General features: G+C 48.4%; 1 protein-coding gene across 13 annotated transcripts in view; it reads right to left on the reverse strand.

Moving 5' to 3' along the window:
* LOC124033634 (pleckstrin homology domain-containing family A member 7-like) overlaps window positions 1–12,615 on the reverse strand; it is a 174,094-nt gene that overhangs the window by 144,430 nt on the left and 17,049 nt on the right. The window contains exon 1 of one of the 13 annotated variants that reach the window (XM_046345762.1): window positions 5,517–5,636. The exons of 11 other annotated variants lie outside the window; for them this stretch is intronic. In XM_046345762.1, coding sequence (XP_046201718.1) covers window positions 5,517–5,620 — 104 coding nt within the window. In that variant the 5' untranslated portion in view covers window positions 5,621–5,636. Of the gene's footprint in view, window positions 1–1,891; window positions 2,268–5,516; window positions 5,637–12,615 lie in introns of those variants that run through there. One more of the 13 variants, XM_046345765.1, reaches the window with a different exon arrangement.

Here is a 12,615-nt window from a genome sequence, read left to right on the forward strand (position 1 = left end):
GGCCTGCTTCAATGTTATTTCTCAAATGTTTCCTGGCCAACCGGGTACAAGAACAAGAACATCCTTGGGACAAGAACATCCCTGCCGGCCAAACCCTCCCCTAACCCAGACGACGCTGGTCCGGCCAAACCCTCCCCTAACCCAGACGACGCTGGGCAGGCCAAACCCTCCCCTAACCCAGACGACGCTGGGCCGGCCAAACCCTCCCCTAACCCAGACGACGCTGGGCAGGCCAAACCCTCCCCTAACCCAGACGACGCTGGTCCGGCCAAACCCTCCCCTAACCCAGACGACGCTGGGCAGGCCAAACCCTCCCCTAACCCAGACGACGCTGGGCCGGCCAAACCCTCCCCTAACCCAGACGACGCTGGGCCGGCCAACCCCTCCCCTAACCCAGACGACGCTGGGCCGGCCAAACCCTCCCCTAACCCAGACGACGCTGGGCAGGCCAAACCCTCCCCTAATCCAGACGACGCTGGGCAGGCCAAACCCTCCCCCCTAACCCAGACGACGCTGGGCCGGCCAAACCCTCCCCCCTAACCCAGACGACGCTGGGCAGGCCAAACCCTCCCCTAACCCAGACGACGCTGGGCCGGCCAAACCCTCCCCTAACCCAGACGGCGCTGGTCCGGCCAAACCCTCCCCTAACCCAGACGACGCTGGGCCGGCCAAACCCTCCCCTAACCCAGATGACGCTGGGCAGGCCAAAACCTCCCCTAACCCAGACGACGCTGGGCCGGCCAAACCCTCCCCTCACCCAGACGACGCTGGGCCGGCCAAACCCTCCCCTAACCCAGACGATGCTGGGCCTTTTTGTGCACCGCCCCATGGGTCTCCAGGTCGTAGCCGGCTAAGAACAGAGCCTGGACTCGAACCCAGAATCTCTAGTGGCACAGCTAGCACTGCAATGCAGTGTCTTAGACCACTGTGCCATTCCTAAGGCCGATACTGAGAGTCTGATAGAATGATAACAAGCAGGATGTCATAGACCCCTATGAAAGGGAAAGGTAATGACAGAGTACAATCATGCCGTGAGCTAAACACTATCAATAATTAATTGATAGAAATATGAATGTAAACCTCAACGATTCAATCTGTGTTTAAGTATGTTCACACCAGGGAGGTAGAGAAAAAAGTATTACTTCCTCAATCAACGAAGTATGGAGAAAACCATTTCAACAAATAGTGAAATAAATAGCCCATCACTGAATTGAGCAACTGAGATATGGGACAGATGTATAACTTGTCTAGCTGAGTCCTGAGAGCAGTGTGAGGAGTGACCCCACACAAAAAAACACATTCCAAACAGGGGTGTCTCACTGTCTGCCTGACCACAATAACAAGGAGTAGGCTAGTCAGTGTCTCTGGATAACATGACTGAGCTTTCCAACAACCATCTGTGTGTCCTCAACCTGCCTCAACACACACAACTATACTGACCACACAGAAACAAGTGAACAGGAAACAGTTCAACAACCCAGTAGTCAATATTCATGACAACATGCACTAAAGCACCATAATGGTTATTTGGCTTCCCTTTCTATCCATTTTCCTTGGGGCAAGAGACGGCATTGCAGAGCTAAAAGGCCTGGTTAAATGCAGCTTTCCTCTGTACACCAGCCCGAGACATCGTAGGACATCGTGGGTAGGCAATAGCCAGATGTCTGTTCAAAAAGCTCCACACTAACACATGATAAACAAGACAAAACTTCCCTGCCAGGGATCATACACAGACGCTTTACGGTAGGCAAAGCAGTGAGTCTGCAGCAGCTGTCAGCAACCTCTAGCACATCAAACTGAGCGTAGCCAGGTAGCCATAAAGAAGGCTACGGTACATCTGTGCTAGTTCTGCTATAGGAGTCCTCCAGGAGGGGACATCAGCCATACAGACCTGCTAGGAGTCCCATGGTAGAAGGGCTTCCTGGTCCTGGGTTGAGGGGTGTGTGAGGAAGAGGAGGAGCAGCCCGGCTCCCTCCACATGTTAGCTGCAGGACAGGACAGGTCTCTGCTCTGTGTTGTACTCCACTCAGCTGTGATGCAGCCCACTGTTGACGTTGTCTCAGGAACGCATTTAAACACTGCTTCCCGCTTCTTCTCCTGGGCTGTCCCACTCAGATGGAGACACGGGGGGCGGGGCTACTGCAGCACGCCCACATCTGACGTGATGAGACCCTCCCCAAAACAGCCCCCAGCTCTGGGGTGGGATGGGAGGACAGAGGGGCCCAGTCAACCCCAGAGCAGCAACACAGCAGGACTAAGGAGGACCAGAGGGAGACCAGAGTGTGGAGCCTCGGCCATGGAGCAGTAGGAGTAGCAGCCTGGGATTGCCAGAGCTCCCCTCCCTCTCTTCTGCTATGTGCATTCCACAGTGGAGCAGTGACGTCAGAGCCCTTTCCTTTCCTGTGTTGGGCTGGATGCCCCCGCTCTCTGCTCCATTCCCCCTGCACTCATGCAGAAACCACTGTCACACTGGCAGCATGTGCAGGGGAAGGGAGGGGGGTGAGCCACAGGGGGAGGAAGGGAGAATAGAAGGAATAAAAGAGAGAGAGGAGGAGAGAGAGAGAGGAATAGAGAGTAGTAACATGAAGGAGGGAGTAGGGAAAGATGTGGAAATGGGGAAAGTGAGTGAGGGAGAGAGAGAGAGCGAGAGGGAAAGGGAAAGAGAGAGCGTCCGTGCCCTGAGAAATAGCAGCGGAGCGTTGGCTTTGTTCCAGCAGCCTAAGAGACTGATTACTAGCCCTGCTGAAAACGCCTCCTATCAGCTAATGAAGAGAGAGGAGGGGTGGGGTGGGGGGGTGGAGGAGGGGGGGACAGGTTAAGGATGACTCCGGCTCCAGGAAAAAGATCCTCCAGAGGAGAACTCATTTCCCAGCACCATCCTTATCCCTCATTCATCCCTTCTACCTCAGCCCCCTTCTCATCCCTGATCCCTGGTCTGTTCCACATCTACTGTAGCGCCACCCTCATCCCCCCCAGCCTCATCCACTGCTGCCCTTCTCATCCACCCACACAGACAGATTCTGTACCCCAGTCTCGTAGCATCTACCTCCCATGAGTCACTGGTACTCACATTCTAAACAAGGGCCTCTTTAGCCTTGTAGATTTTACACCAGTCTGGCAGATTCTCCAGTCTAACCGCACCAATTATGTCATTTGGAATAATGCATAATACTACATTTAGACGAGTGACGCAAAAACCATCATACCAGCCGGCAGAGCGGGACAAGAAAGACGGTGACAGCAAAGGCAAAGCCAGTACGAAGGTATGAGTTGTTATGTTGATGTCAGTAAACAAACAGTGCAAATTAACATCCGCAATGCAGACGGCAAAAATTTAAATATTTGAACTCTGGCAGCAAGTCCCGTCTACCGTAGAGGCTGGCGGCATTCACCGCCAGCCTTAACGGCACTTACCATCATGCTCTCATTGATAAAACAATGATATCCGGATTGCCATCTACCTCGTACCATCTAAATGCAGAATTATCCTGAACATGCTCTGCTTCCCAGGAAGCACAAATCCACAGAGACTAAAATGGAAGGTATCCACGGTAGGGCTGGGATTTTCCAGGGACCTCACGATACGATGTGATATGTATTGCGATTCAATACTGCGATTGATGTTCCAAACATATTGCTCACTATACACTCAGTGGCCAGTTTATTAGGTACACCACCCGGTTCATGAAAATGGTTCCCTCCTACAGACAGTGATTCACGTGGCTTGCTATATAAAGCAGGCAGACAGGCATCGAGGCATTCACAGTTACTGTTCGATTGAACTTTAGAATTGACAAAGTGACTGACCTAAACTTAGGAACGCACAACTCGTTGGTCCTTGTCACAGATGGGCTATTAATTCAGCAGGCGACCACACCGGGTTCCACTCCTATCAGATAAAAACAAGAAGAAGCAGCTCCAGTGGGCACGCCATCACCAACACTGGACAATTGAGGCGTGGAAAAACATTGCCTGGTCTGACGAATCCCGGTTCCTGCTGCGTTATGCTGATGGCAGAGTCAGGATTAGGCGTAAACAGCATGAGTCCATGACCCCATCCTGCCTGGTGTCAACAGTAGAGGCTGGTGGTGTAATGTTTTCCTGGCACATGTTAAGTCCCTTCATACCAATGTTTCTATTTCCCGAAGAATTAAGGCTGTTGTGGAGGAAAAGGGGGGTCCGACCCGGTACTAAATGGCTGTACCTAATATACTGGCCACTGGGTGTATGTCTGCTGCAGAGAGACATTTGTTTTGATCAGACAGGGAAATAAAAGTGCTGAAAACATGTTGTCTCACTATTTAAAAAGAAGACGGAGAACAAGTTATAGGGTGAAAAATACCAGTTTTTATTTTTTTAAATCGATACTTGGAGTCAAATAATATCATCCAAAAATAATATTGTGATATGTAACTGTATGGATTTCCTTGCCCATCACTAGTCCATTGACGTGCTTCATGCTCTCTCAATGTCAGATCTGAACAACTAGGAGTTAGTGAAGCTATCAAAGCCACCCAGGAGACAAATGATGTACACTGCCTGTCTCTCTTCGGCCACATATTACTTATACACTTTTATATGAGCAGAAGTTGGAGGGCATTCATCATCAGACCTCCTCATCCTCTCATAATTTTGTAGGAACCCGAGGGTGAACCTGCTCTGAAATGCAGGGGTTTTGAAGGGCATTTCATAATGAATGCCTCAATCAAGAGAGAATAGAACATCTACTTCAGCCCCCTGCCCACCGTTCTCCTCTGCTTCTACTTAGCATAATTACCCTGGTTCCTTAAATGGCTTCTTAAACCTCCTACACACATATTATCACACATTCCTTATCCAGGGGGTGCTGATAGCTCACACTTCCTGGTAGACACAGACACACTTCTTCAACCACTTCTGTTGAAGACTTTCCACCCTGATACTCTCTGATATCAGGCTAACCTCCTGGAAGGTGAGCTTCAAATCAATTCAACAGTGTGGGGTTGTCACGCCAGAGCAAGGTACAAAACAAAGTGAAGGGTGAAACCCTGAATCTGGCTACTGGGAAAATGAAACCTTGCATAAAGTAAGCCACAAATCTATGAACGCTATCTATTATTCACTTCCATATGTGTCCATGTCAAATACTCTACTCAGCATCTTGAGAGCGATGTTGGGATAATATCAAACAGGAACAAGCACCATGTATGGGTATTGAAAGTGATACCACTGTCTGGGAACAAAACCACAGCGTTAAAAACAGGAAAACACCATCAACAAAACCATGGCCACATCCACAAATATGACACCCAATATATGGCAACTACTGGCCGGCTTTGATAGGCCACATAGTACATAGGTCATTAATTAACTCGGAGTAGAACCACAACATCACAGTTTATTGAACCTCGCTGCTGTTAGTGAGTATAAGTTAGGTATATGCACAGGCTGAGCTACTCCTACATGAATACAGAGCTTTTCATACAGTATAAGGTTGCAAAGGTTCCTCTTTCACATAGCTATAAATAATAACTCACCTTTGCCTTGCACACCAGCCACAAGCTATGAATTCCTCCTGTTGGTCTGTGTTCGGTTGGCTAGTCTTTCCCTCCACAATCCTCAGTATGTCACAGCATTGCATTAGTTCAGAATGTGAAGAGCAGTATTGTAACCAACTGACTAGGTATCCCCCTTTCCCTTTCCTTCCCTAACTCTGAAGGAAACTCTGTTTTCCTCTGTCCTTTGCTATCCTTTCAGCACTCCTTTCCCAGGGTGTGACCAGCGAGCCTGCAGTGTCTTCAGTAAGCAGCCTGCAGCCCCACAGACAGAGTTGGCCTGCTTGGTTCAGGAATGTGCCTGGATGAATCTGGACTCCCAGCACCTCACACTCCAAACTAGGCCAAAAATATCCTGCACTGTCCTGGGAGGGTTCTGTCCTCAGAGTCCACCGATGGAGAAAACAATCATCACAGACCAGGATGTAACACACACAGAGCTCTGTTCCTTCCCAGTGAGTTCCTCTGTACCTGCGTTGAGTGTGGAGGCAGAGGGCTTGGTGAGAGGGTGACTGGGGAGAAAGCAGAGTGCAGCATCAGACAGGGGTATTTGTGCTGTTTCAGCCACTCGCTGATCTGCCCCCACTGTCACCCTGGGCAACCCCGTCAGCACATATGCCGCGCCTCCTCTCTGGGACACAACTATAGAGAGATGATAAAGAGATTCCCACCACTCAGTGGAGAGAAAAGGGATGAGGAAAGAGGAAGGGTACCATCTAGCCCACCAGGTAAAGCTGTCTGTTTGTCTCGGCTCTAAAGAGCATTCGTCTCTCAGGTTACAGCAGCCATGCAGTCGTCTTCAGAGACAGACAGTGTCTCGTCAAATCAGCTGTAAGTGATGACCTTGCTCTCCGGATGCAACCGGAACCTTCCGGTCTGGGGCCCGTCTCTTCTTCAAGACAGGGGCAAGACAGACAGACAGACAGACAGACAGACAGACAGACAGACAGACAGACAGACAGACAGACAGACAGACAGACAGACAGACAGACAGACAGACAGACAGACAGACAGACAGACAGACAGACAGACAGACAGACAGACAGACAGACAGACAGACAGACAGACAGACAGACAGACAGACAGACAGACAGACAGACAGACAGACAGACAGACAGACAGACAGACAGACAGACAGACAGACAGACAGACAGACAGACAGACAGACAGACAGACAGACAGGCAGGACTAGATGAGACTAGTAGGTTTGGTTAAGCTCTTCAGGCACACTGGTTAAATAGGACAGACCCCTTAGGGTTGAACCAGTACCCCCTGTAAATCTGGGTAAGAGACAGATCACTGTTGACTGCTGTTAAATTCTGTCAATAAGCCTTTCCACAGTAACAAGGCCCCAGCATCTCCAACCAATGCCCATATCAAACCCAATTACACATTGAGGTTGAAATGAAAGCCCCTCTATTGGGTGACTGGTGCCATGTGTCCTGTTAGCCAGAGTTATGACACCATTACAGAGAGGATGGAGCAGAGACAGGACATAGTGGGGATGAGACTAGATATAACCTCTTAATTGAAAAGCTATTTAATTAGGCCATGACGTTGTCCTGCAGCGTGTTCAGTGAGGGAACGAAAACTACCCCAAAATTAGCCATTTACTTTTGAGTATGGAATGGTGACTAGAGATATCACCTTGATAAAATGTGAGAAAAGAGCAGTGAACAGGAATATGTTATGAAATGAACATGTTCCAATACTGATCTATGTAAATGACAGTTCATCTGTGAAGGCTGGTTGCCAGGGACGACTGACAGTTGTGATGTGGTGTGAGAGGTGAGGTGAAAGTCAAGAGTGGTTGAAGAAGATTCAACAGCAATACCTAGTGGTTGATCTGAGAATAACCATAGTTCAACCTATCTGACCATGTTCCACATTACACATGCACGAACGCACGCACGAACGCACGAACGCACGCACGAACGCAAACACACACACACATCACAGGCACACACACACACACAAACACACTCCAGTGGCCAGAGGATGATTCATTCAGACAGAGATGACTTTTCTCTCCCTCTACAGATATTTCACCAGTCTTTAATGTCCTGAGGCACTGCCATGCCCAATGCCCTGGGCTATTTGTCCTCTGATCACTCATGCCTCAGTGAATTAAGGAGCCACAGAGTTATAACTGGGGGCCACGGTCGGGCAGCTAAAGACAACTAACCACTGCCCAGCCATAATTAGACACATAAATAGTAGAAATCAATAGAGCCATTACTGTGTGACGTGCTACAACAGCCTGGGACGGGAAGGCCCCCAATGTGTTACTATAGTCAGCCATGTGTGTCTACCATGTCTACCATCTCTACTCAGTGTCATTCATCTCCCTCTACACTTCTCACAACAGCCTGGGACGGGACGGCCCTCAATGTGTTACTATAGTCAGCCATGTGTGTCTACCGTGTCTACCATCTCTACTCAGTGTCATTCATCTCCCTCTACACTTCTCACAACAGCCACAGGGTTACTGTATGGACAATATACAGTAGACCTAATGCAGCTAGCACAAAGCACAGCCAACCCACTTTACAGTGGATAGGGGGAGAATCCACTCGATCATGAACAAACAATTAGTTTTGCATCTTTGCACAATGGACCAAATGAAAGTCCTCACACTCCCATGTGGTCGATGTGTTCAATAAACGCTGCAGTGAATGAAATTGCTCCAGATCTGCTTTCAGTGGCATACAGCAGATAGAGCTTTCCATTTTAGAGGTTTTCACACTCAATAATCTGTTAATGTGAATAGCAATATTCAATCACAAAATCCACAGTCACTAACTGGTACAGACCATGATCCTATAAACTCTATGATTTCACGTTTACTGGAGGCGATCCGTACCCTGTGAGATCCAAAAACCAGCTAGGACTGAACCTCTCAAGCCCTGTCAGAGGCAAAGCACCAGCTAGGACTGAACCTCTCAAGCCCTGTCAGAGGCAAAGCACCAGCTTGGACTGAACCTCTCAAGCCCTGTCAGAGGCAAAGCACCAGCTTGGACTGAACCTCTCAAGCCCTGTCAGAGTCAAAGCACCAGCTTGGACTGAACTGCAGAGCCCTGTCAGAGCCAGCCCTGTCAGAGCCAAAGCACCAGCTTGGACTGAACCTCTCAAGCCCTGTCAGAGGCAAAGCACCAGCTTGGACTGAACCTCTCAAACCCTGTCAGAGGCAAAGCACCAGCTAGGACTGAACCTCTCAAGCCCTGTCAGAGGCAAAGCACCAGCTAGGACTGAACCTCTCAAGCCCTGTCAGAGGCAAAGCACCAGCTTGGACTGAACCTCTCAAGCCCTGTCAGAGGCAAAGCACCAGCTTGGACTGAACCTCTCAAGCCCTGTCAGAGCCAAAGCACCAGCTTGGACTGAACCTCTCAAGCCCTGTCAGAGCCAAAGCACCAGCTTGGACTGAACCTCTCAAGCCCTGTCAGAGGCAAAGCACCAGCTAGGACTGAACCTCTCAAGCCCTGTCAGAGGCAAAGCACCAGCTAGGACTGAACCTCTCAAGCCCTGTCAGAGGCAAAGCACCAGCTAGGACTGAACCTCTCAAGCCCTGTCAGAGGCAAAGCACCAGCTATAGGACTGAACCTCTCAAACCCTGTCAGAGGCAATGCATCAGCTAGGACTGAACCTCTCAAGCCCTGTCAGAGGCAAAGCACCAACTAGGACTGAACCTCTCAAGCCCTGTCAGAGGCAAAGCACCAGCTTGGACTGAACCTCTCAAGCCCTGTCAGAGGCAAAGCACCAGCTAGGACTGAACCTCTCAAGCCCTGTCGGAGCCAAAGCACCAGCTAGGACTGAACCTCTCAAGCCCTGTCGGAGCCAAAGCACCAGCTAGGACTGAACCTCTCAAGCCCTGTCAGAGCCAAAGCACCAGCTAGGACTGAACCTCTCAAGCCCTGTCAGAGCCAAAGCACCAGCTAGGACTGAACCTCTCAAGCCCTGTCGGAGCCAAAGCACCAGCTAGGACTGAACCTCTCAAGCCCTGTCGGAGCCAAAGCACCAGCTAGGACTGAACCTCTCAAGCCCTGTTAGAGCCAAAGCACCAGCTAGGACTGAACCTCTCAAGCCCTGTCGGAGCCAAAGCACCAGCTAGGACTGAAACTCTCAAGCCCTGTCAGAGCCAAAGCACCAGGCATTATGGGCCTGGAGGATCATTTGAGGGATATTTTCAGGTTGGATGACGTCCCCAGTGTGATGACACACATACAGAAGGTCTATAGCATCAGACACGGTGATTTACACTACAAACTGAGAAACACACTCCTACACTTGACAGAGAATTTGAGGAATCCCAAACTTGTAACCAGTAATAAATGCAATATAGAATAATTATTTCCATAGTGTGACAAATGTCTAGGATTTAACAGCTAAGACAAATTCATGGAAAATGCTGCCCATGTCTTTCACGGTTATCAAATCAAGCCATTAAAAAGGACAAGAACAGACACAAAAGGAAAAGAATAGACACCACAGAACAGAGACAATACAACACACAAACGTCGGAACATTTTGCAAATGAAACTTAAATCCATGAAGCATGCAGAAGGGATGTTCAGTGTTCCACGGAGCTCGGTTGGGAGAGTGAAAATCTCAGCGCCAGAATTTCCATTTACAAAACAGAGGAGCTTGAACGCCCATCGGGAGATTCCAGTCAATCCCACACTTCCAAACCAAACACTGGGAATTCTGCATGGGGGCTCACTGACTTTCTCTTGTTAATAAGCACTTGCTCATTCCTCCCTCTGTGCCAATCAAAACCTTTCCTGTCTGAGAAATGAGGGAAACCTGCAGCATATTTCTGCAGTGTCTCCACTCCAAGTGTCTTTCTGACAGAAAGCGGCAGGCAGGCAGCCGAGGAGCTGCTGTCATGTGAACTTAATCAGTAGGAACAGACCCAGTGTTTTCCCTCCAGAGGGGCATTGGAAACAACTCTGAGGTGCACAGGATCCTCCCTCTGCCTCATGAAGAGAGAAACAAATGATAAGAGACAAACCACAAGCAATCCACAACTCATAAACTATTATCCACCTCAGCTGTTTTTCCCTCAGCCAACTTCCTTCCCAAGAGATACTGCACATGCAAATACAATAAGTATACCAAACATGAGGAACACCTTCCTAATATTGAATTCGATTTTTGCACTCAGAACAGCCTCAATTCAATGGGGCATGGACTCTACAAGGTGTCAAAGGTGTTCCATAGGAATGCTGGCCCATGTTGACTCTAATGCTTCCCACAGTTGTGTCAAGTTGGCTGGATGTCCTTTGGGTAGTGGACCATTCTTGATATGCACAGGAAACTGTTGAATGTGAAAAACCCAGCAGTGTTGCAGTTCTTGACACAAACCGGTGCACCTGGCACCTACTACCATAACCCATTCAAAGGCACATACATATTTGTATCTTGCCCATTCAACCTCTGAATGGCACACATACACAATCCATGTCTCAATTGTCTCCCCTTCATTTAAATGTTTTTATTTATTTCACCTTTATTTAACCAGGTAGGCTAGTTGAGAACAAGTTCTCATTTACAACTGCGACCTGGCCAAGATAAAGCATCTATATTAAGCATCATCTACACTGATTGAAGTGGATTTAACAAGTCACATCAATAAGGGATCTAGGCTTTCACCTGGATTCACCTGGTCAGTCTATATCATGGAAAGAGACGGTGTTCTTAATGTTTTGTAGACTCAGTGTGTGTCAGTGCTTAAACTTTCAGCCTACAATAAAAGTGTAGACATTTTCAAGGTGTTATCATCTATCATAATATCTTTTGTCAACCGAATCTTCTGAGGCATTACCTTGCACCTTTTTCTTCTATTGTTTCCTCCAGGTCTTCTTCTATAGTCTCCTCCGTGTCTTTTTCTTCTTCTATGGTCTCCTCCCTGTCTTGTCCGGCAGCCTCTTGTTCATGTTCAGCCAGGCATTTAACCTCCTGACCAAGAGGTATGCAGCTGCAGCAGGTTCCCATCCTGGACCCACTAGCCTCTCCTCTACTGCCCTGCTGCTGGCCACCCTGCTCTGTCTCTGACCGTCTGGCCCATGACTGGCCCATCCTCTATAATGTAGCTCACCACAGGAAGAAGATTGTCTCATCTCTGCCCTGACAACTGTTAATGTATTCATTGCCGTCTCCAGAGTTAAACATATCAAATGTCAGTTTGGTGAGTGATGGAATGCCTGTTTCCCAGCTCTGCAGTACATAGCCACCCACTGTATCAGCCTCTGAATCCACTCTTTGTCTTACTCCCTTTCATTCAGTGCAGTGTTATACCCCCAACCCTGTCTATTTTCTTAAACTGCCATCACTTTAATCTGTCACCATGAATATGACATGACAGCTGTGTTCCTAACGTCTTGGCCTTGAGTGGCTGTTCAAACCATTACACAGGTTAGGACAAGATGAATGTGGAAACTGGAGACCTGGATGGGCATTTTTAGACATGACACCAGTGTATTTGTGACTAATGACAAAACAGCCTTACAGTATAAGTAAACAAAACATCTGTGGCTCCTTGAAAAGCACTTCAAAAAACCCATCTATTATTTACTAGTATTAACTTTAACTTGTTAATAATCTGCCCTTGAGCAAGACACTTAACCCTAATTACTCCACTTGTACATGCAGACAAATAAACTCAGCAAAAAAAGAAACGTCCTCTCATTGTCAACTGCGTTTATTTTCAGAAAACTTAACTGTACATATTTCTATGAACATAACAACATTCAACAACTGAGACATAAACTGAACAAGTTCCACAGACATGTGACTAACATAAATGGAATAATGTGTCCCTGAACAAAGGGGGGGTCAAAATCAAAAGTAACAGTCAGTATCTGGTGTGGCCACCAGCTGCATTAAGTACTGCAGTGCATCTCCTCCTCATGGACTGCACCAGATTTGCCAGTTCTTGCTGTGAGATGTTACCCCACTCTTCCACCAAGGCACCTGCAAGTTCCCAGACATTTCTGGGGGAATGGCTCTAGCACTCACCCTCTGATCCAACAGGTCCCAGGCGTGCTCAATGGGATTCAAAGCTGGGACCGAGAGACTGAAAAAC

Source organism: Oncorhynchus gorbuscha, linkage group LG04 (genome assembly GCF_021184085.1).
Source record: "Oncorhynchus gorbuscha isolate QuinsamMale2020 ecotype Even-year linkage group LG04, OgorEven_v1.0, whole genome shotgun sequence".
NCBI lineage: Eukaryota > Metazoa > Chordata > Actinopteri > Salmoniformes > Salmonidae > Oncorhynchus > Oncorhynchus gorbuscha.